Raw genomic sequence first — 25836 nt, forward strand, 5'->3', positions numbered from 1 at the left:
CCCTTCTTCTCATCCAGTCTCAAAACCAGCTTTGCTAGCCAGTAATTCATTTCCTGACCATCTCGGTAGCCTGGCTTGACTCATCTTTCCTAGGAATTTCTGGTCAGGCTAGTAGGGAGCTACTGAAAGCTTTCATCAGAGGAGTCTGAAAAAATAAAGTATGTATTTCAGATAGCTCCATCATATCTGTACATTGCCTTGAACTTACATAGTGACAAAGGCCAGAATAGCATGGTATAAATAGGGATGATGTCTGACATTTTCTGGAGAAAAACACTGATAGAACTTCATGATTAACTAAATATGGATATAAAGGAAATCAGCAGCTAATTACAAATAATTCCTGCTGCTCTTTTTCTCCCTTCATAATTTTGTGATTTATCAATATATGTTTTATGGCTGATGGCACCTCTCCCACTAAATCAAGTAGTTAAGTGGCATTTGGTAGAGCTTGGCTATTTCATATGCTATAATCTAATTATTTTAATGTATTTTTGATTAAGTACTATTCTCCTTACTGCTAAGAAAATAACTGAGATGTTAATTGTAGGGTAAAGACACTTATTCAGCACTGGAGGAAACAAATGTGATTATATCTGACACTTAACACTCTCTAGTCATTTTCCTCCTCTAACAGATATAGTCCTTTAATTTAAAATAGTGATCAAAGCAATCAATGTCCTTCATTGATTATAATTACCAATACAAGTTTCCATATAATTCAACCATAAAATTTATGTCTAGAAAACATACAAAATATGTCTACCTCTTTTCTATAATCTGGAGTCTTCCCTCGAATTATTACAATAATAGAACCGATATACAAGACAGTTACCTTAATAAAAAGAAACTTTCCTATTATCTTACTGCATCCCCAACCTCAGAGAAAATACTGTAAGAAGCTTACTTTCTTTAGATCAGCAATTCTCAATGGCGTCCCATGCTCTGAGATGGGTTGACAAACTTTTTCTATAAAGGACCACACAGTAAATATCTTGGGCTTTGTGGGCCAGACGCAGTCTTCAGTCTCAGTCATATACTCTTCTTTTTTAAACAACTCTTTAAAAATGTAAAAAATATATTTAGCTTGCTAGCTACACACAAAGGCTGTATGTAGGCAGGATTTAGCCCTTGGCTATAGTTTGCTGACTGCAGCTCTAAGGAATCCATTGTATGTAATAACTAAACTGTCCAGTGAATCTAGAATGGTCTTAGTTTTGCCCTTCTTAGGAGAATTGAAAAAACATTAAGCCAAATCATTTTCTCTGTTTTGTGATTCAGATGACAACTCTGGTTGAGAAAGGTTGCATTAAATTAACAAAGCTCCAAAAATACTACTAGAGGAAGGTGATCATTATTATTTCAAAAAATATAGGCATTCAAAAATATTTAAGGGAGAAGCCAAACATTATAGCCTCACTACTTCTTAGTAAAAAAATAATTATATGTAGTAGAAAAGTAATTACACATTAATTACCTCAGTAGAAAATTAATTACATCTAATTTGCTTGGAATGGGTACCTGATTACTTCTATATGTAAATAGCCATGTGTGCCTTATCATTTATAAATAACTTACGCTAGACTACTGAGCAGAATCCCCAAAGTTTAGTTTTAGAGGTTAAAGGTTACTTATATAATCTCCTCACTTTACATTTGAGGAAATGTATGCAGGCTTTATTTCATAGTACAGAGGAACAGAATATACTGCATTCTTCATTCTAGTAGTTAGGAGAAAACAATTGTCTTACCAGGAAAAAAGTAATTAAATAATCAAGCTCTGGAACCACTTGGCTATATTAAATAAGACTACTCTTTCACAATATATACATCACCTTTTCAGTTAAAGGAGTTATTAAAAATCATCGAAAACTGTGTGTGATCTTTCAATTAGGATCATACACTACAACTGCATGACGTTCTGTTATCAAAAATACACACAAGAGTCATCAATTTAAAATGTTTCTAGTTATACTGATGGAGTCTCTCAAAGAACCTAGGCATGTGGATGGACAATAAGAGAGAGCTGTCTCTACTCTGGAATGTGTGTGTGCATGGGTGGTGGCAGGGGGGCGGGGGCTGCAATCCCTGGGCAGAAAACAATGTTTGTTTTTTTTAAGTATGAAGACATTTAGACTTTTTAAACTATTAGAAAGTTAAAAGGCAACAATAGAATAAAGCAGTATTTTGTATTCATAAGTGTTCTTAGAAAAATATAACTGGACTACATACTATTTAGAAATCTTCTCTCAGCCAAGACAAATTAAGTGGTGCTAAAAAGTCGTTAAGCATACCTATTTTAAAGTAAATCCGAGATGCTACTCAGATTCGAAATCCTCCAAAGAACTGTTTTAATCATATCCTGTTGGAGAATTTTAAGTCCAGAACCTACTGAAAAAGTAACAATAATAATTAATAAGTCTAGTCATTTGATAGAAAGATTCCTTCTCTTCAACCTCTCCCCTTCTAAGAAAATAGCAGTCCAAATTAGCCAAATATAATCCAGTGATAACTTTTCCTTTTCTGGCACTTTTCCTTCTTAATGAAAAATGTTCATTTTGACTACAGAGGGAAAAAAGGTCACCCAAAATGACTCCAATTTTCTAGAAACAATTTATTGCCCCAGTACACACACCATCAAAACTGCACATCTTAAACAGAAAAGCAGCTGAAATCCCCATCCCTATGATGTCAGCTCTCCCCATCATCTTTCACAAGCTTTCTCCCAACCAAAAGACTCTTTACATTTTCTTGCCATAACGAATCAATTATGTAAATGTAACTTATCACAGAAGTCATAAGCAGCAAGAAATGAATTACTATTACCTCCCCAATATCCGTTTCTGTTTTAGCTTTTTCTCTTCTCTGCAGAAAGTAGAGAAAATTCCCATTCTAAAATGTGTAGAGAGAATTATCAATCTTTAAAGCAAAAGTCTACTTTTCTCCTTTCTTGGAAATACTATCTTTCTCTTCTTCCAGGGTCTAACACCTTTTCCCTCACCTACATTTTCTGTTTGCTCATGAGGCAGCAGTAATCCTCTGGTATCATGAAATTCTACCTTCCTTAAGCAGGATTTACACTGCAATCTCCAAAATGATGCCTGAACCTCAGCAGACAGAAGATCCATAGCAACAGCGGTAATAGTTTGTTTTTTTTTTTCACTTGCTATTACCAGAAATCACAGTCCAAAAAGATGATCACAGAGGTGTCACCCGTGCTAAAACCTTCAAAATTGATTCATTATTTAACTAGTCAAATCCAACATTTTCTTTTTATGTGCCCTTTGGGAAGCTTTGACTCAGTAAAAAAGATCTTTCAGTGACAGTCACCATTTTTTTTCATGAAGAGATAGATAAAAAAAGCAGTTTTCCTGACAAGATTTTGTTTGTCACTGAAACAGAAGGTAATGCCCCATCCAACTTCATTCCCTATCACCTTAGAAACCACAGTACACCATGCCTATAACAATTTTAGCTTCAAAATAAGAGCTTAGACAATGATCACAAGTTTCCTTTAACTAGAAGTCATTTGCATGCTACTCACATGCATCCAATTTTTATTAATAGGTAAACTGGTTTATAGTTATCAAAAGCAATTCCTGTGATGCAATGATTCTCTGTAAGGCTATTCCATGGGAGAAAATAAGCAGAGAATTGAGAATCTTGATAAATATAATCCTATGTAATGTTCAATTCAATTCTAATCGACTAAAATAGCTTAACACTGGTACTGAATTTCATTAAAAGTTATTTCCCATGATCTGTATCCTACATAGAATACAACTACTGTGAGGTCAATTTCTTCAAGAATAATAATAGTTTAAAATTTAAAGGCAGAAAGAAGAATTAGCCATGATAAAAATGTGACACGTATAAAATCTGATAACCCCATTACATATTTAGACATAAGTACATATACACCTATGTATTTACCTTTGAGTACATTTTTTTTAAAGTGGTAGAGAATTCTATGTATTTTCTATACAATAATAATATTTAGCAAATCCACGATACCATAATTTTTACCAAGTTCATAATTTTTACATAAATTTTACTGAATTCCTGTTATTTGTAGACCTTCTTAAATGACATTGTCAAATCATAATTTTCTGTTTCTTGAAATTATTGACCATATTCTTATCTTTTAACCATTTTTATTTTGACAATTCACTTTTCTACTTTTTTCACTTTTTTATGTTTATTAGTTTTTGAACTCTATTTTTACTGTTTTATTTTATTTTTTTCTTTTTTAATTAATTTATTTTTATGGTAACATTGGTTAACGAAATCCAATAAATTTCAGCTGTGCACTTTAAGAGTAAGGCATATATATATATTTACATTGTGTGTTCACCTCCCATAGTTAGATTTCTTTTTGTCACCACATATTTGACCCCCTTTACCCTATCTACCTCCCCCTTCTCCCTTACCCTCTGGTAACCACTAGTCTATTGTTTATGTCCATGAGTCTCTGTTTGTCCTGTTCATTTGTTGCCAGACAGAAAAAGTTGAAAATTATATGATATCGCTTATAGGTGGTATATAAACCTAAAAGCAACAAATGAACAGGACAAACAAACTTTTCTACTTTTTAAAAAGTTATATTTAAAATTGGTAGAGTTGATTAAAAACTCTATAGGCAAATGTTGAGCCTTATTTTCTTGAAAAGATTAAAAGTGTTCTCAAGCACAAAATATACTTCATGTAGAATATACAGCTGACCCTTGTACAACAACATGTTTAAATGGTGCAGGTACATTTATATGTGGATTTTTAAAAAATAAATGTACACTTGGTCCTCTGTATCTGCAAAATTAACCAACTGCTAATGGAAAGTAATATTTTCCAACCACAGTTGGGAATCTATAGATGCGTAGGGCTGACCGTATGCATTATTCTATGAGTTTTTTTTTTTATAAGGGACTTGAGCAACCATGGATTGTTGGTATCTGCTAGAAAGGGGTGTTCTAGAACCAGTTTCCTGCAGATACCAAGAAATGATTGAAGTTTTGGGGGGAGTCAACAGTTATATGCAGATTTTTGACTGCATGGGGGTCAGGGTCCCTAATCCCAGTGTTGTTCAAGGGTCAACTGTACCTTGTGTGTGCATATATACATATGCCCACCAATTTTCTCCTAAAAAAAACTTAATCTACCATTCAGAATAATAAAAAATGAATCAGAAGTATAATCAAGTATTTTAGAAAAGAGACAGCTACCACATATGAGGTGTGAGGTATAAGGTAAACATATCAGAATTTTTATGCCCCAATAAACTGTACTCTGTAAAGGGAGAGCAAGTCACCTAGGAACTCAAGGAATTTATTCTAATGATAAATATCCCTTAAAATGTGTTTAGAGGTACATTTCTGCACATGTTTTATTATTTTACATTAGTTTCAGGTATATAGTACTTTTGAACATCCTCACTGGTGGCAAAGCTTTTAAAGGATAAATTTTTTGTTGTTGGTCCTGTGTTCATTTTAGAAGTTGAAAAGTTATTTCGGTCCAAGGCTGGTGAATGAGATGGTAATCAAGTTTGCTCACATTGTTTGGGGTCGGCAAACTCATTATGTAGTCCTTATTTGCTTCTCTTATTTTCAGTTCTAATCCTTTGAACTAAACTCTGAGCTCTTCTACATGGTACCTGTTGGCAAACGGAAATATATTATATTAATCTGACAGGTATAGAGAATATTTTAAGAAGCAGAAGCTGGAGTCAGAAAAGTCATTTAGGAAGTGGTTTGATATTTCCTTAACGATTCAGAAGTAACTTCCTCTTCCCTTCGGGAATTTACATACGTAAACAAGTTGGCTTCCAAAGGCATGACTGTGAATGGGTATTTTTCACACAATAGCAGCCCAGAATTATTATGTCTACAATATTGTTGGGGGGCGGGGAGAGGGGTTACTAACAGGGTGAGAGAAAGGGATTCTAAACAATAAAAATTGACGAGATGTAGCAAAATTGGAAAAAACTTAATGTCTATCTTTGGGAAAATATTGTCACTTAGTGGCATTTAGTATACTGGCATTTTATTTTACTTTAGCCAAATTGCATTTTTACAAGTATAAGCACAAACAGATTTCACGTTCTTAATTAAAGCGTCTGCATTTGAAGATAAGAGCATTTACTGAACTTTTAAGCCTAAGAAAACGGGTGACTGAGATTTTGGAAGCTGTAGAATTTAACACAACGTTGAGTTTGGCTTCTTCAAAGGATAACTGGAAATCATGTTATTTTAATTTCTCACAATTTCATTTACTATCTATTTCTATACAGGACCTCCAATCTCCATCTTCACTCTTGAACACACCTTTTAATTGCTTCTGCTTGGACATGTGGCCAGCACTTAAAATTCAACATTTCTAAACATGAACCCATTTTCTTTCAAACTCAGCAATATATTTGAGTTTTCAATCTCCCATCATGTTTCTTCCCTTTCCATATCCAATTAGTCACCAAAGTCTGTTAGTCTTCCTTGAGTGGTGCAGAGTGGTCCCCAGCAGGGCAGCTGGAAACCCATTAGAAATGCAAATTCACAGACCCCAATGCAGACCTACTGAATTAGAAATTCCAGAGATGAGGCCTGACTATGTTTTAATAAAACCCCCCACTTGGCTCTGATGCATGCTCAAGTTTGACCATTACTTCCCTAGATCAAATCCTTATCAAGTAAAGCCTGGGCTATTACAATATTCACGTATTAGATCTAGCCTTCCCTTTCTCCAATCCAGCCTGTTGGGCTGGAAGCCTAGTGCAATCTTCCAAAAACGAACAAAAAACACTGTTTTCATCAATTCACTTTCTTGCTGAAAAAATCCTTGTAGACTGGGTTAAAAATAATTATCTCAGTCTGGCATTCAAGGCCTTTTATAATTTGGTCCTAACAATTCATGACAATAAGCACCTACCCTCAAACCTCTGTTATAGAAGGAACCTCTGTCCTTTTCTTGTCTCCTGCTCCCCTTTAAGGGTCTGTTGAAGGCTGCCCTGCCTAGAAACAATGTAGTGCAGTGGCAAAAGCACGAGTGCCTAGCAGAAAGGTACTCTATAAATGATAGTTCCCTTCCTTAGTCCAGTCTTCTTTAGAATGCTTCTATGGAAGTTTTCTCCCATTCAAGATTCATCACTATTGCTCTGTTTTTAGATTTCAAAATGTATCAGTGTCTACTTAAATCACACCCAATTGTTTCATGAAAACTAAGCATGTAAAAACATTAAACCTTGATCACCAGTGTCCAACCTGGGAAAGTCTAATAAATTACCACTTAATGACAGGCACATAGGAAGGCTCAGAGTTAAGTTCAAATGAAGGACTTGAACTAAAACTGGAGAAGCAAACAGGACCCTAATTAAAGAGTTTGTAAACTGTTCTCCCCAGGGGGTCAGTAGCACGTAAAAAGCATACGTTTGAAATATGCTTCTTTCCCTGAGGATGCCAGACATACTGACTGTAGACTCCTTAACCACAAGAGGTCAAAGTTCTATTTTCTATCACCAAACTTAGTAGCATGTGTGAATGCTTTGCTGACTGGTTTCTTTTGTGCTTCTGCTTAAAGTTAAGGCAGGCAGCAGGAAATTGAGACTAGGGAGTCTAGAAATTTTCCCAGCTCTAGTAGGCAGCCATAATGAGGCAGAGGTTTTGGGAAGAAATTATGACTATTGTTTCTGTTGGCTCAGCTCCCCCAAATTTTCTTGCATTAGTAGTAACTTATACCCCACCAGGTTATCTATGTTGTCCACCATTACACACTGCTGTGTTATTTATATTATACTGTATCAAGCAGTTGAGTAGCAGCTTAATATAACATACCGTGAAGTAATATGTCCCAAAGCCAATGGTTTAATGGAAAGCTAGGGGAGTGAGATAAAAAAGGCACTATTGAAACCTAATAGAGTAATTCACTAGTGTGTTTAGAAATTCCCTAACATATCTGCTGTAGTAATGGATTTCAAATCCAGTAAAACTTCATTTAGTTGATACTGGTAAGCTGTTACTATAATTCAAATCAACTATTATTCTTCAGCTAGATACTCTTATAGTTCTGTAATAAAAAAATTGAAAAATCCAATGACAGTGGATTTGAATCCTACTTTTTTCAGTCGTTTGTATTTTAAATTGATAGGGTTTTACAGTTTTTTTTCTCCACTTTTTAAACAGGTGAAAGAGGCTCAGAAGATAAAATATCACTAAGAACACAATCTGTTACAAGAATCACAAAGGTTGAAAAGCTTTCTGTATTTTTCATGAGAAAAATACAAAAACATAATGCCTTGGATTTCCTCATCAGCACATTTTAGAAGCTACTTGACCAAATAGGAGGAAAGTGGACACTCAAAAAAAGATAATTAGAATATTTTCAACTCTTTCACCTAAGCTGTCTACAATTTTGCTTACTCTAATCTCCAAGAAGTATGAATCATAATTTTGTTCTAATTTTGCTAGAATACCCAGAACTATGCTATATCAATAGCTACTCTGATATTTTAGGGCACTGATCATTTTAATCCATATCATATCATAAATGAAGGAAATAAAAATCCAGTGGGCTGCGTTCAGGTGAATGCTGGAACAAGTCTAGAAAAGGCTGAGTGGAAGGGTAGTTCTATCTCCAGTAAGGTAAATGCTGGTGAGAGGCAGTGGGGAGAGACATACAGGAATAGAGTAGGCTGGGATCTGCTCTGCAACTAGGTTTCCTGGTTTCTTTGAATGTGCAAGTTAGGTGATCCATCTCAATTATATGAGATTTAGGGGAGGGATGACAAAGACAATGTTGGGTATGGTTGGCCAGCAATGTGCTGTTTTGCTTTTAAATCCAAATTTGAAGGCATTTTCCTATTGGATAACTTTTCCTATTTCATAGGATTGCTGGGAGGAATTAGTTGACATCTTTTAAAAATGTTTGCTTTCTACAAGAATTAAGTCAAAGATGCAGTCCCTACCACATAATACCTAAAAGAGCATATGACAAAATGAGAGATGTACTTAAGATAGAGTCAAAATTTTAGTTGTGCATGTTTTACTGATCATCGTTTTTTTAAAAATGAGTTACCTCATAATATCCCTCTAGAGACATTGTTTTATATATCCCTATGGTGGAAATTCTTTGGGACTTAATAATGACAAATGGAAAGGAATTTTTTGCATCACACCTTATAATAATGTTAATTTTTGTTCTCTTAATTCCCTTGTCTAGCAACAAATATAAAGTAAAGCCACCACTCTTTCAAAAGACACAACTCAGTGAAAAATTATCATCAAGCTGTCTGAAATTCTATTAGGTTTCATTTTTTTTTAAAGTCACTATTCCCTGTAAAATATGAACATCCATGAGGGAGGTCATACACTAAGCCACTAATCAAAAACACCTTACTCTGAAATTTATCAGATTCTTTCTAATGTGACAGCTGGGACAGACAGGTAAAGAAGTTTCTCGTATTCATTTGTTTTGGTGGGGGGGTGGAAACAGAGGGAATGGACAAGAGGTTATTCCTCACAAAGACACTAATTTGTCTGAAATCAGCCCTAGTTACTAGGAAAGCATTGAGGCTCCTTATTCTCTCCAAGGCCTTAGAAGGCAAGGGAATGAGAGCTTTTGTGCATATACAGCCTATTAGTTACAAGTATATATTGTTAGACATATTACATATAATACATTAAAATCATTATAGTAAGTACAAAAAGTCTACATTGTATACATACAGATTAGCCTTCATGATCTATAAGAATTCAAGCATTACACAACATATTTAAAGAAACAGAACAGAAAAAAGGTAGAAAAGTCTAACCTATGCTGCACTCATTAGCCAAAACTTTTACATATAATTCATACTTAATTGTACAAATTAAATTAAAATATATGGTCCTTGCCTTCAAGAAATTTACAACTTAGTTGGAAGACAAGTATAACATATATAATTAGAGAAAATCTAAGGCAGAGTATAAATCAAGGCTGTCTGCTACTGACAATAGGTAAAATAGGCGCATGGAAATGGGAGAGATTTCTGTAGCCTGCAACATTCAGAGAAAGTTCACAGAGACCTTGAATGATGGGATCAGGTGATTTGGTCAGTTAGTGATTATTGAATTGTACTGGCATGGTAGAACAAAAAGGATTTATTGTAGGAAAGTAATGATAACTAAATTTAGATCTGTAGAGAGGAGCCAGGTAACAGAAAGTCTGGAAAGCCAAGCAGAGCATTTTTGGTCTGGTGGTGGTAATGGTGTGTGTGGGGAGGGACTAGATTTCAATAGAAAAATGTGGGTTATCAAGAAGGAAATGGATGAAATAATGACAATGTTTTCATGTGACCTAACTGAACTGCCTATATACATCATAATACCTTTTATAAAGGAACTCAAAATATATTCCACAGATGACAATTAATCTTAAGGCTAAAGGTCACTGAATAAATGAAAGGCAGAATAAAAAATCCTCACAGTATCACAATATTCAATGGTTCCTAAGTACCAGTTAAATTATATTCTCTCATTTTCGAACACTCAAGCAAGGTAGGTTCATGACGGACCTTTGTTGTTAAGTGCTATTTCCAGACCTTCATTAGTGTTCAAGGAACATGTCCTACCATGCCCAATTACTGTTTACTCTTCCTAAAGTCCCTAGTCCCCTAACTTCATACCTTCCAACTACTTCCAACTCTCCCAGCTGACAACTTTCTTAGACTATTCTGTTCCAGCTGGTCTTCTGCCATTTTCATTAGCATATTCAACATCTCTGTATCAACCACTTACCAATGAGGACAATGGTTTGGTTTCTCAATGCAAGGCAATGCTTTCCACTTCTTTCCACCTCAAATTGCAAAACTGATTGGCCCCTTCGGAAGATGTAAGTTTAGAAATCCACATACTAGATTCTGGCACCAAACTGAATTTCTTCTCAAATTTAGATTTCATCATGAGCATTAAAGAGTTAAAGAATTCCCCTAAGTTAACTCCCTCTGGATCCTGACACATTTTCTCATCCTCCCATGCATCTTAAAGTCACTGTTCCTTTACTTACAAGCTAATCCTTCATCTATGCTTCCTGTCTCATGAGGGCCCTCACTTCCACATTTGTCACTGGCATTACAACCCTCTCCCTCTTTGGTGGCTCCCATCCTTCAGTTTCAAGTAAAGAGACTGGCATACAGTAAATGCTTAATAAACGTCTGATGAATGACTAAAGCTCCAGATCTATATTTTCAAGTATTTGTTGAAACTTAAAAAAAAACAGCTTAATTGAGGCATATTGATATACAGAAAATGTATATATTTAATGGATACAATTTGATGAATTTGGACATATTTATACACCAGTGAAACCATCACCACAATCAAGGTAATAGACATATTTTTCTACATTTTTACTCTGTCATTTCATTGTTACTTCAAACCTCAAAAGTCTAAAACAGAAATCATTAACTTCCTAGTAGGTCTGGCTCTTCTCCCTAACTTTCCAGTTCCTTCAGATGTACCATAGTTCTCCCAGTTCCCCACACAACACCACAAAGGCTTGGATTCCTCCACCTGTAACTAGCTAGTTATTAAGTCTGGTAATCATATATATATTTTTTCTTCACAGCACTGGGCATATGGAAAGCAGTCAGTTAATGTAAAGTCCATTGCATCTACACAGATATGACTGTCCCACTGAAACAGCCTCAGCAGATCACACTGCTTCAAGTCTCTCAATCCTCCAGTTCATCATTCATCCAACTTTGAAGTTTCTCTTCCTATATATAACTTTGTTCACTGAGTGTCCCTTATTCAGAAATGTTTAGTCCAAAGGCCAAAATCCTTCCCTAGAATTCGAGAACCACCATAATTTGGACCCAATCACATTTTCCGATCTTACCTCCTGTTATTTCTCTAGAGGAATTCTGCATCATAGTCCACGTGATTTTATCCCACTCTCAAAAATTGTGTATGCACACACACTTGCAGATGTGTCTTTCCCTGTTCACAGGCCTTTACTCAGGATACTTCCCTGTTTATAAATGCTCTTCCCATATGGTTCCTAATAATCCTTTGGGGTAAGTTTACTTTCTGTAAGCCTTTGATTCTTCCAGTCAGAAAGGTTTAATATATACTATCACAGATTTTGCATTATTTGATATTTCACGTGCTAGATTTAACTCCCCAATATTTTAAGATCTTTAAGGGCAGAAATCATGTACTATATACTTCTGTATCCTTCCCAGAACCCAGTAACTAAGTTCACTAATGCAAAACAATGTTTTCTACTTCTTAAAGTCTTCAATGAAGTGTTCATTAATCCTTAAAATTCGTTTCCATTGCACACCTCAAATAACCATTTAAAAATCGTACCAATTTGTTCATATATAAAGATACAGGAAGGCTAATTTTTAAATTCTTTATCAGGCACTGTGAAAAAATTATTTCACAATAAGCATAACATTAAAACAGTGCTCCAATTCAACATTTAACTTCATATTTCTACCTACCTTTTATAAAAGCTTTAACAACAAATTTAGAATGCTTGTCTTCATAAATACTAATGCAGGTTTTCTAAGAGAACTATTTTAAACTCGTGTGATTTATAACTGAACACTTCAAAGAAAAAAACGTGTTTTAAAATCATTAAATATTTGAGTGGAAAGGAACAGGTTTATTGGTTTATTTTTTTAAAGTTGTGCTATTAATATTTTTTGAGAGTTTACTTCCTAGAATGGAAAATACTTTACCTATATCTTAAAGAAGCAAGCACAAATTCAGTACAAAAAAAATTCATATCCTCGACATTTGGTGTAATATGGCAAAAAAGTTCATTATCATAATTTTAAGAAATATCAACAATATGAATTTGAATAACTAATTCATAAGAAAGAGTTTGAACTAGACCAAATCCTGGGTTTTTCTTTCGTCACTCCAAGTTTCTTTTCTATTTTAAACTAGTGGCAATAGAAATTTCTTTGTTTGAAAGTCAGGAATGCTATAAGTCTTAAGTGATAGAACAGGTAGTTCAGCCTCTACTTCACGGCTCTCCTGGGGGGCAGGGAAAAAACAGTGTGGATAAAGTAATTTTGTTTTTATTTCTGGAAAAATCATATTTTTCATCAATCTTCATAATTCTCTAAAATAACCTCTTAAAAAGTTATAGGCCAGTTGACCACTTCATCCTGATTTGTAGAAATACTATACAGTAGTTTCAGGAACACATGGCTAACTCAAGTTTTTTTACTACTATAGAAGTTGCTCCTAACTCTTTAACAAAACTCTAGGAAAATTTCGCAAGCTCATGATGTATTTCTGCATCTTATCTTTAATGTTTTTGAACAAAAAATAATAAAATAAATCTAAGCTCAAAAGTCACACTACATTCCATCAAATTTATTTTAGGGCATTGCACAATTTTAACTGTGGGGAGCATTCTGTGTTGCACCAAATGCTAAGGAACCACATCTACATAGAACATGGAAATAAGAAATTAAGAATTTACCATTTTCATTAAGACAGAAAAAGTGACAGATAAATATTCCTCTCATTGCTAATATTGAGATGATTACCCTCTCTAAAATAGATTGGAGAAAGTAATCACAACTTTGGGATGGCATAAAGTGAAAGGCAAAATTTATCATTTAAAATACATGATTCACATTCTAAATCACCTTAATTAACATTTAAAAATTCAAGAGATAGGGAACTTGGATAATTCAACAAAGCAGGGTGAAATAAGAAATACTGAACAGTAAGCAGTTACTAAACCTTATAAATCAAATAAAGTCAAGACAAATGAAATAAAGATCAGAAACTAATTTCTCTTTAGCACAGTTTTCCAGAATCACAAACTTGATAAAGGGGAGGCACTCACTCTCCAGATGCATGCACACAATAGTGAGAAAAGCCTGGAAACCCTCAGAGACAAACTTTACATCTGTAACATTCTACTCTCCACATAATGGAAATGAGGGTACAGTGAGGGAATTTTTCATACTTAATTCCACATCAGACAGCAAAACTGTAGTTAATATTGCAAACTTCTAAATTTCTTGATACAATCAAAGGCATAACTGAATGAATGGGGCGTGGGGCAGGGTGGATGGAGGAAAGAGGGAGGGAAAGAGGAGTGGTCTGTGAAGAAAGTTTGAGGGTTTTGTAAAGCTTAAGTGGATTAATCTTTTTAAAAGCCCTAATATTTCTCATTTCTCTTTTCCTTCCCCTCTTTTTTATTAAATACACACCAACTTCCTGGGACTGAACGCAGACTTGTCCTATATTCAGCTTAAAGACTTGGTGATTAGGATATACAGTAGTCTTAGTACAAATATATGTCTGACGCAAATGGTCCTTTGGGGGTAAGTATCTTTGAAAAAATCACTTTTTTTGTGACTATGCATAAAATGTGACCAATTGCCTTTAAAAAAAAAAAGATGAATTCCATGCTTCAATTAGTAAATTGAGGCCTCAATCCACAGCTCTTTCATTGCTACTAGAAACATAAGCTATTTACTATTCTAAACATTTTCTTCTGAACTTGAGAAAAGTTTGGTTTCACATTTTTAGAAGATAATGAGGGACTGATGCTTTAGTGTTTCTAGTCTCTGAGTTATTCATAAATGGGCTGTTTGGGCTAGCAAGAAAAGGAAAAAAATAAAATGTGAATGCTTAAAAGTTAGTAGACTTGGATAACATTTATAGATAGCTTGAAATGCATCAATTTAAAACCATATCTTATTTCTTTTTAATACAATGAGAATATAATGGGAGGGAGCTGGTTAGATCTCGAGGAAGAAGTTGGGTCCTATGCAGTAGTCCCTTGACCAGAACAAAAAGCTTTCTTTAACCACATGCAACAATCATCTCGTGGGAAAGCAAGAGAGGAGTCAGGAGACACCTTCTAGGCGACTGATACGGGACCTGCATTTCTCAAGCCGCACTATGAGCTGAGGCAGGTGGGGGAGTGAGATACAATCTCGCCCTTAAAAACCAGCACCAAAAGGGAAAAAGAAGTCACCTCGCTCTTTGCTCTACGCACACAGGAAGAGCCCAATTTAATGCCGCCGCCACGACAGCCCCTTGTCTTGCTCCGCCCCAACAGATGTGAGTGTGTGTGTCGGGGTGGGGGGTGGCGGTGAGCAAGACTTGAGTTTTACTCCACAAATTCATACACATCTCCATTTGTCACAAGTCCTCTTGCCTCCAATTATTAAGGGTACCACGCTCAGCAGGCGCAGGTGTCTCGCTCTGGCCTATTTTTATACCCCTCCCCCACATCCCCCACCTCGTTTCGCGCCCCAGTCCTTCCCTGCCTTCTCCACGCAGTGCACCACCTAGCCTGAAATCCAGGAAACACTTAGAGCCCAACTCTCAGGTCACCTGGCCAGAGCGCCCTGCCCTGCCTTTGGGGCAGCCTTGGGGCCGCCCCTCGACGCCAATACCCACAGTGGAGCGCGCTGGGCTCCTGCTCAGTCACGTGGGCAGCGGGGCAGGCCTGGGCTTTCTCACCTGCATTCCGGGAACTTGGACAGCCACCGGTGAGTGGGCCATGAAGGCGACTGCTCCTTCACACTCTGCGTCTGCGGTGGCGCCTTGGGCTGGGACTGGCTCCTCCTCAGAGGGTATTTCAGCGGCCCGCCCAGGCTTTTCAACCAGGGCCTGGAAAGACACACCGAGGTGGGGTTACTGGGCTAGTGGCGCGTAGCCCCGGGCTGGGAGGTGGGCGGTTCGCGGCGCTACTCCATGGGACTCAGTCTACCTTTTCTGGCACCTTCCGGCCGCTGTTGCTGCCGCCTCCTCAGCTGCTCCTCCTCTTGGATGCGCAGCGATCTGTGTGGTGGTGGCTGGGACCTGGGCTCGAGTGATGCCGCTGGTCTGCGCCTCGCGGCTTTAGGAAGAGGAGGTGGAGGCGCCCCAGCAACCCGCCCGGCAGGGGAGGCGGTTGAGGGCGGTTCCGCTGTAGGCCCTGCCTCCACCCCGCAGCCAGGCGGTGTCAGGAGAGCTAAGGTTCCAAGTGAAGGGGTTTGCCTGGTGTTGCTGGAACCTGATAAGAGAGAGATTCTCCCGGCATATGAAGAGAAGAACCGGGGATTGGGGGACCTGGACTACGGCTGGGCCTGGAGAGAGAATGGAAGAGTTTGGGTGACCCTGGGAGTATGAGGATATGAGCCGTTTCCCAGATGCGGCCACGTTGCAGGCAGGCATGCAAGGCTGAAGCACACGCAGCCTCGGAGTTGAAACTTAGAGAGTGCGGGAAGTCCTTCTTGGCTCCCCAATCTGGTCGAGGGTGGGGGCACAGACAGTGGACCCATGCTCATTCCTGTGGTTGGGTCTCCCCAGCCTGGGGCTGCACCAGCTGGGCAGATCCATAGCCGCTTTCCTGCTTACCATGTTCCCCGTCCCGAGACATGCTTCAGTTGACTTAAATCTCTTGGGTTATTATTTGGTGCAGAGTGGACTGACTGGGGCTTCTCTTCATCATAAGTTCTGCATGTGTAAGAGAGAAGGAAGTTGGAAAACAGGTAGTACATCCATAGAAAAAGTAATGAAGATGATCAGTAGCAGTACATATTATTGAACTCAGCATACACAGCAGTGTTTTCAGCAACTCCCTGCCTCCACCCCATTTTAAGTTCCACTCAAGGAGAGAGACAGGCTCTTTTGAGAGTACCCTAATAATATTAACAATGAAAATAGCAATTGCAAGGATTTAATTATGAAGAGGCTTCTGGGAACCCACAAGGAGTTAATTACATGTTTATAACACCCAAGTGCTAGTTTAAAATAAGGATGAAGTTCCCAACCTTTCAGGTTGTTATAGGTCTGTACACAACACAGTGTTGGGGCTCTAGAAGACACTCAATGTTTCTGTTGTTCCTTTTGAACTTTCTCGAAGATAGCATACTATTAATACCGTTATTATTAATGGATGCCAATTTTTGTGTGTGTGTGTGTGCCAAGGACAACTTAAGTGCTACATGTTACCTTATTTAATCTACAGGGGTCCTCTAGGATCATATTGCTTTCCCCATTTTATAGATGAAGAAAAAGGCTCAGTGAGGGTAAACAATTGGATGCAAAATATCATATCATTAAAAAGTGGTAAAGCTGAAAATTTAAACCTAGGTATCTCTAACTTTTAAGATCTACCCTGTTATCAACTTTCAAATATACAAAACAATATTGTTAACTATAGTTGCCATGCTTTACACTAGATTCCTAGAACTTATTCATCTTATAACTTGAAGTTTTATACCCTTTGACCACCTTCACCAATTTCCTCCATTCCCTGTCTCTGGCAACCACCAATCTATTTTCTGTTTCTATAAGTTTGGTATTATTTTTTAATTCCACATGTAAGTGAGGTCATACAGTATTTGTCTTTCTCTGTCTGACTTACTTCACTAGCATATTGCCCTCAAGGTCCATCCATGTTGTTGCAAATGGCAGGATTTCTCTTTTTTATGGCTGAATTATATTCTGTTTCACATATATATATTATATTTTCTTATCCATCCAGATGAAAATGATATAATTGCACTTTCCTTATTCCTAGTTCCCTAATTCCAGGCCCTTACTACTTATAACCTGATGATAGACCCCAATACAGTCTTTATATCCCACTAGCCCAGCTCACACTTAACAATGCCAGCCTGATCAGAACTTTAATGTGCCACCTAAACTTTAATGTCCATATAAATTCCCTGGGATTATTTTTAAAGTGCAGATTTTGATTTAGCAACTCTGGAGTGGGCCCGAGATTCTGCATTGCTAACAGTTTTGCAGGTGGTGCCAATACTGCTAATTCTAAGTCCACACTTTGAGTTGCAAGGGTCTGACTCAAGCTCCATCATTTGAATCTCTTTTTAAAGCTCACCCCCACTGAAACTTTCTCCTTGCTCCAAGCCCTCCTTCAAACTTCTCCTCTTGCATGGCAGTAGAGCAGCACTCACATTGTAGTTTTGTTCTTATTTCATGCATTTCATTTGTTTAGTCTGCCCAACAAGATTATTTAGGTCCTTGAGGACAGAGATCCAACTTCTCTTATGTAAGAATTATTCAGATAGGATGCCAGCTCTCAGGGGGCAAGGTTCTTATCTGTTTTGTTCATTGCTATATCCTCAGAGCCTAGAATGGTGTGTGGCACATAGTAAGCCCTCAATAGAGATTTGTCGAATGAATTAATGAATGAATAAATTAATGGATGGACGTATTTCTTTTGAATCCTTCACTGAGATTGGTATAGTGCTAGGTACATTATGGGTACACTGCATGTTTTATTGATGTCTGGTTAAACTCCTAGGCACTACTCTTGCTGAATCTTTAAATTGTTCACTTTATTATATGTGAAACCTTTCATTTTTTTGTCTCCTTAATTCTTTCCAGTTACTTTAATTTTACAACTACCTGAGAGAGAGAGTTGCGTAATAAATAAGTTAAGCATATCTGAGAAGTGACTTTCCCTGAAATCATTTTGGGCCAGAGTTAGATAAGAATGTGGAAGACCAAATGCTAAATTTTGAGACCTAAACTATTGAAACGTTTCCTTAGAAACACTGCTTTTGATATCTTAATAAACTCTTTGACCTCTACTGCTAATAAATAAACTGTCTGTTGTTACTATTGATAGAGATCACTTGAGTTTTTACATGGAGTTCCTTGTGGTTTGCTTATGCTTTTTCACATATGTATGTGTATTTTTTAATTTAAATAAAATGATAAGAAATTCAAGTGTGCTTTTTTTAACTCCTCCCCAAAAAGGACACTTGAATATTTTACTTCAAAATGTCAGCCCAGAGTCTAATACTGTATGTATTACAATGTATTCCCACGGCTTGATGGAAAAAGTTCTTTGAGGGGAGATACTATATCTTATGGTATTTCCTAGCCCCATGGAGTGTAACATAATGCCTCAGATTGGATTCTGTATCTGCTTGATTGATGTGACTTGTGCCTCTATGAATACTTAACAACCATATAAATAAAGGTTGTATACAGATTAAGTGAAGTCAGTGAATTCCAAGTTAGACAGTATCCTTGAACTCAACCAAATTTAATAATTTAAATTTACAATCTGTGATTTCAACTTACTACATCTGTCACATCTTCAATATTAAATATTTTACCCATATTTGTCAATATTGACCAAATGGACTAGTTCAGAGCTAAAGTGTAGATGGACGGAAATGGCCAGACAAACCTTAATGTAGGCAATAGTGAGGTAATGCATTAGGGCCATGGTTCTCAACCAGGGGCAACTTTTCCTACTGGAGAAAATTTTGGTTGTCACAAATGGGGAGGAAAGGGTGCTACTGGTAGTGGATAGAGGCTATTGATGCTGCTAACCATCTTCTGCATAAGACAGCCATCACAAAAAAGAACTACCCAGCCCAAAATTTCAGTGGTGCCAAGGTTTGAAAAACCATGCTCTACACTCTTTGCATTATGGGTTACTAACTAAGAAACAGACTTGGGGATTGCTGTTCCCTGAGGATTTCAGTTCAATATGGTGGCTGCCCACCCCCAAAATTCCCCACAAGATATTGGGCCACATCAAGGGGGTACTAGAAACAAACCAGTATTTTTATGTAACTTTTGTACTAAACCATAGATCATTTGCCCCAAAGAGTGAATACTACATCATGAAAACTTATATTGAGCAGAAAATAACTTTAAGAAAATTTAATGGTTTATTTAAAAATATTGAATCATAGAGCATATTCTAATATACCAGGCATTCCATAAAAGCCTTCAAATGTGAAAACTCATTGAGATGAATTTGACCTCTTATTCTACTTTACAAAATTTAAAGGTAGAATTTCACATTTTGGACTTTTATATTTTGAGCCAAATAACTATATTAAAATGTTTAAAGTATGTAAATATAGGAAGTGTAAGGGCGAATTGATACAATTATCTGAATTTCTATCAATTATCTGAATATTTAAAGGAAATTATCTGGTTAATTATAGAAGTTCTATCAATATTTTGATTCTAGCTTTTGGTCTCTGTACTGATATTTGGAAGTCCAATATTCAAGAGTTCCTCTTACTGTTGTTTTATATAAAAGCATAAGTGATACCTCAAATCTCCTCTTTATTCTTTGAGGATATCAAGTTGGAAACCAAGATATAATAGTTTTTGCAGATGTTGTATCCTCGTTATTGTTCCAGCAAAGCATCCCAAGGGAAAATCTATTGAATCAATTCGTGGTCAAGGAGCATTAAACCTACATAATTACTTCTCCTGAGTAAGCTTGCACCTTTTGGGGCTTGCACAATACTGTACCACAGTATCATCTATAACAAAAACTAGTATCTAAGACTTAGCACAGCAGAATTTTCTTGCTATCTTAACTTCCTGATACTACTGAGGGGAATAGAGCAATAGAGGAGGTGGACGGAAGCATATGCTGCTTAGGTGGTTTCCTGCTTATAACATTTCTTTACACATATGCTTACTCACTTTGAAAAATTTGCATTTATCAACCCAAAGAATTGAGCTTGTAACTTCTTGCCTTCACCAACTGGTTACAGAATTGAGAGAAGTAAACATGGCCAGGAAAATTTCATTCATATGTAGAGGTAGGAGTCAAAAGTTAGAATGTTAAGAGGTATCTTCCTGGTTTCAGTTTTGCTGCCTGCCTAAACTCTCACAGAGTCTCATTGTTGATCTTTAGATGCTTTAGGCACAAGGTAAAAGCCCTCAGAAGCTTGCATGTACTCACAGTCCCTTGAAAAGTGACAAGACCACTGCTTGCTAAACCCTTTATCCAATAATGATTGTTTTGTGTTGCCAACAGGGGGACATGAAGAAACCAGGAAGTTTCTAGGACAGATTGTTTGGGTGACTGGGTTCTTTGTAAAAAATTCAGCTAACTTCTTTGTGCCCTCCAGTGTGCGATTCCCCGCCTCCCTCAGCTTTATAGAAATATAATAGACAATTAGTTGCTCATATTTACATTGTACAATTAAATGAGTTTTTTTTTCAATTATAGTTGGCATACAATAATATATTAGTTTCAGTTGTACAGCACAGTGATTAGAGATCTATAGAACTCACAAAGTGGCCATCCCACTAAATCAGGTATCCTTCATTGCCCTTACATATTTTTTACATCGTTGACTATTTTCCTTATGTTACACTTTATATCTCCATAACTATTTTGTATCTATCCATTTGTACTTCTTAACCCCTTTGCCCCTTTTCAGCATCCTCCCAACCACTCCTCCCGTCTAGTAGCCCTCAAAATATTCTCCATATCTCTGAGTTTGTTTCCATTTTTGTTGTTGTTATTGTTGTTGTTGTTTATTTTGTTCTTCAGATTCCACATGTACATGAAATCATGTATTTGTCTTAATCTCACTCACTTCACTCAACACAATACTCTCTAGGTCTATCAAGGCAATATCTTTTTCCATCCCCTTCCTTATAGTCTGTGTGTGTCTTTTAATCTGAAGTGAGTCTCTTATAGGCAGCATATGTAGGTGTCTTCTTTTCTTATCCATTCAGCTTCCCTATCTTTGTTGGAGCACGTAATTCTGTTCCATTTGAGGTACTTGTTGATAGGAATGTAGTTATTACCATTCTTTATTCATGTTTTTGATACATGTTTTTTCTTCTTAAAGAAATCCCTCCAACAATTGCTATAATACTGGCATGCTGTTGATGAATTCCTTTAGCTTATTTTTCCCTGAGAATCTCTTTATCTGTCCTTTGACTCTAAATTATATCTTTGCTGGATAACGTATTCTTGATTGTAGATCGCGGGTTTTCACCACTTTGAATATTTTGTGCCAAGCCCTTCTATCCTGCATAGTTTCTTTTGAGAAATCGGCTGCCAGTCTTATGGGAGCTCCTTTGTAGGTAATTGCTTTTTTCTTGCTGCTTTTAAGATTCTCACTTTGTATTTAACCTTCGGCATTTTAATTATGATGTCTTGGTGTGGACTTCTGGGTTCCTGGTTTTTGGGATTCTCTGAACTTCCTGGGGTTTTATGTCTATTTCTTTCACCAGGTAAGTGATGTTTTCCATCATTATTTCTTCAAATAGCTCTTCAACGTCTTGTTTTCCTTCAGGTACTCCTATTACATGAATATTTTTACATGTAATAGTGTCCCATAGGCTTCTTAAATTATTATTTTGGTCTTGGCTTCTTTTTTCTTACCTTTCTAATTGAGTGTCCTTGGCTTCCCCATCCTCTATATTGGTGATTCGCTCCTCTTATTTATCCACTCTGTTTATTTCTTCTAATATACTCTTCATCTCAGATAATGTGTTCTTCGTTTCTGACTGGTTCCCTTTTATAATTTCCATTTCCATTTTTGTGTTTTTTATCTCTCAGAGCGAGGTGGTGTGTCACCGTGAAAGTTTGGTCATGGACTCAGCCCCTTTAGGAGACATATGCAGCTGCAGGCTGCCACAGCCTCTGTCCCACTCAGCTGCTGGGGACCGAGCAGACTTGCATCTTCGCCCCCTCTTACCTCCAACTGTTGCAGGGTGATTTCTTATTTCTCTCTCTAGTTGTAGGGCTTCTGTTCACCTAGACCCCCAGGTGACTCTGCTTACTGTTTGCACCATGTTTCCATCTCCACTTTGATGTGGTCGCAAGAGGGGATGACGAAGCTTCTATCATCTATGCCATTTTGTCTGGTTCCCCTTCAGTGTGTGTTTTTTAGTCAAAGGAGAACCTTTCATGTGTTATGACAAAATGATGCTAAATAACCAATTTAGGTGACATTTTCCCCTCTGAATTAACTCTTTTAAATGTCTTGAATTGACCGCTTGGTCTTTAATTTGTAGGCTTCTCAAGAAAACAGTTCTAGTCAAAGGTGGCAGTTAAAAACAGGAAAAAACCGGCAGTGAAACCAAAAAGGAAGTGACTATGCCATCAGCTCACACTAAGGAAAAGGAAGTTGTTGCCAGCACCTCTAAGAAAGGCAGTTATGTAAAATTACTATCCTTCGACTTGCTTGCTGAGGTTCTGTCATCCTGTAGTAAAAACTCTCACAGTTTTGTTACTGTTGTACTCAGGAGAACATGAACAGAGCAGTAAAGTAACAGGCACCCCTTGCCGGACTGTTATCAGGGACTACCAGAAGTTCCTGGGGCAAAAACTCAACTTTGTAGACAAGCAAATCTCTCACTCTACTCTTTTTTTTTCCTGTGCCAAATAGATATTTTAAGATTAGCTAAAATTCAGTATGTTATACCATAAGGCCCACCACAGGGTTTCAATTATAGACTGTAACAGGAGATTTTTGATAAGAAATAGAAGACAATGTATTTTTCTACTCTCATGTGGCCTCAAAGGACGCCTGGGCCATTCCACCTTTCCCTTTTTCACTTTCTTTTCTCCTCCTTTCTTTTCTTCCCCACGTATTTCTTTATCACAGTGCCAGGAACTCTGATAAGGCCTGGGAGTAAACACAAGGAGTTTGCATTCTCACAGGAGAATACCATAAATAAAAAACAAGGAGCACTCAACATTATTATAGTATCAGTACATGAAAAATTGCTACAGCAACAGGCACCAGAGAGCAATTCATTTTACCTGTGTAGATCGTAGAAGGCCTCACAAAGGAGATGATATTTAAGCTAAGCCTTGAAAAATGAGTAGGAGGTAGCCAGGTAGAGATTTGGGAAGAGGGAGTGGAAAAGAGTGGGCATTACAGATGCTAAATAACCAATTTAGTGTAAAAGGAATGGTATAAACAAGTGCCTAAACTAAGCATGTGTATCCCTCATCACCTGACAACCTGGTTAAAATACAAATACTATGCTCCATTTGTACAGATTCTGATTTTGTGGGCCTGAGATGAGAAAGGGAATTTTATTTTATTTTTTAAAAATTCCCAGGCGATTTTGATATGTCCTCTTGGTTATGAACTACTAGCTTATAGAAATGATAAGCTTTCTTTGAGGACTACCTTGTAGTTTGGTTTAACAGGAAGAAATAAAATACATGAAGCATCCCAGCAATGAGTTTGAAAGGAAAAGTGAGGTTGAAAAGAGAAGTCTATGAACCTTGTATGCCACTCGAAAGACTTTGAACTTGATCCTGTAGGCTCCTAGGAGTACTGAGTGGTTTTTGAAAAGAGAGGAATTTGTTCTAGATTTGTATTTTTTTAAAAAACCTACCAACCAACCAAAACAAAGCAAACAAACAAAACCTCTGGTTAGTACATAAAGGATAGATTGGATATGGAAGTGACTGGAAGCAAAGGAACCTAGTAAGAAGTCATTATTAATTAGGTCATTGTAAAAGTACAGAAGAGAGTCTGAACTAAATTAATAGCTGTGAGAATGAAGAGGAGGGGATAGATTCCAGAAACAATTTTGAGGTGGAATCAACAACATTCAATCAATTGGATGTGGACAGAATCAGAGGCTGACATCTAGCTTAAGGAAATGGGTAGATGTTGACACCTGGAACTGAGCCAGGACATACAGAAGGAGGACCAGGTTTGGGGAAAAGAAAAGGAGTTCAGTTTGGGTACACTGGGTTTAAGGTGCCTGCATGACATCTGAATGAAGATATCCAAAAGGCAATTGAAAATAACAAGAGGACAGATTGCAAATATAAATTTAAGAACTGTAGAGAGAAATCCTTTATAACCTCAAAGCAAGGTGTCCATACAGGACATAAAAAAATAGAAACCAAGTTGAAACCATTTACTTTTTATTTAAAAATCATGTTTTGAAAAATTGTCTTATGATTTGGTCCTGTCAAATTCTGCCTATGCCCACTGACTTCATATCTATCCACAGAAAGCATACCATTTTTTCAAAGTAATGACTGTTTTTCTCATGTCTATAAGACTGTATTACTAAATATTTCTGTTGTATTCCTGCATACATGGATTGTTTTTTGCATGCATGATAATGGCAGTAAAGGAAGGAATGAAATAAAAGACAGAAATGACGTGAAGAAATCTGAATGCTATCTTGCCAAGTTTTCTGGGATGGTTTTCTTGCATGCAACTGTAAAATAGATTATTGTGCACCAGAACAGTTTGTATTATATTTCCCCTCCTACATTCAAAAGAAAATGAGGTGGGAGATGACATGCATGCTTAGTTTCATGAAGCCAAGTTAGTGTCTTATACAATGGAAAGAAAAATAGGAACAATTTATTGCAATCTAAAGCACAGATTACTAGCAAAACCATGATATTTACCTGCTGTGAAAGTGCACAACTTTAGTTAATATTTCTCCATTTTTTCAGAATCATTTATACCATTCTGGCTCTTCCATTCTTTCTGTGCAATTTACCTTTTATGAAACTTCACACATCCCTATAGTTTACCATATGTGGAGGTAAGCATTCAAATGACTAAACGCCATCTTGAAATTAACATAGATAAATCTTGCTTTTCATATAAATTGTGAAAACTGTGGTAGACATTTACAATCTGAGATCATGAAAGCAAATACAAATAGATTATATTTTAAATGTTTTGTACAATGCATTTTATTATGTGTTTGAGTTTTTCTCAGGTGTTACAAGAAACTGAAATATACCAGCTCTTAAATTTTAATGTTGATATAGTTCATGAAATATATACTAAAATTTTTTTCTTATTTTTTCCAGACTCTCAAATTATAAAAAGTTTATTGCTGTATGGAAAGATCATTTATATGCACAATAACAGAAGAATTTGTTTCTGGGTTGTAAAGTGTTAGGTTATTGTACATGTTTCCTAGTAAAAAAATAAGGCATTCAATGTTAGTATATATAAAAATACACTTCGTTATCACTCTTCTACTTTGATTCTGCACATAGTAAATAAGATGTAAAGTAATTCTTTCATTGTCCTTTTTAAAGGAGAAGCCCAAGGCAAACTCATATTAATGTAAATAGTGGAATTAGGTAG

General features: G+C 36.7%; 1 protein-coding gene across 4 annotated transcripts in view; it reads right to left on the minus strand.

Annotated features, from left to right (window-relative positions):
* STK26 (serine/threonine kinase 26) overlaps window positions 1-15871 on the minus strand; it is a 73029-nt gene extending 57158 nt beyond the window's left edge. For 2 of the 4 annotated variants that reach the window (XM_039875625.1, XM_039875638.1), the window contains exons 1-2: window positions 15720-15870; window positions 15470-15619 (exon numbers count right to left, since the gene is read on the minus strand). In XM_039875625.1, coding sequence (XP_039731559.1) covers window positions 15470-15511 — 42 coding nt within the window. In that variant the 5' untranslated portion in view covers window positions 15512-15619; window positions 15720-15870. Of the gene's footprint in view, window positions 1-15469; window positions 15620-15719 lie in introns of all 4 variants that reach the window. The other 2 variants (XM_039875648.1, XM_039875633.1) reach the window with 2 other exon arrangements.
* Window positions 15872-25836: the final 9965 nt, after the last annotated feature.

Source organism: Pteropus medius, unplaced genomic scaffold (genome assembly GCF_902729225.1).
Source record: "Pteropus medius unplaced genomic scaffold, Ma_sr-lr_union100, whole genome shotgun sequence".
NCBI lineage: Eukaryota > Metazoa > Chordata > Mammalia > Chiroptera > Pteropodidae > Pteropus > Pteropus medius.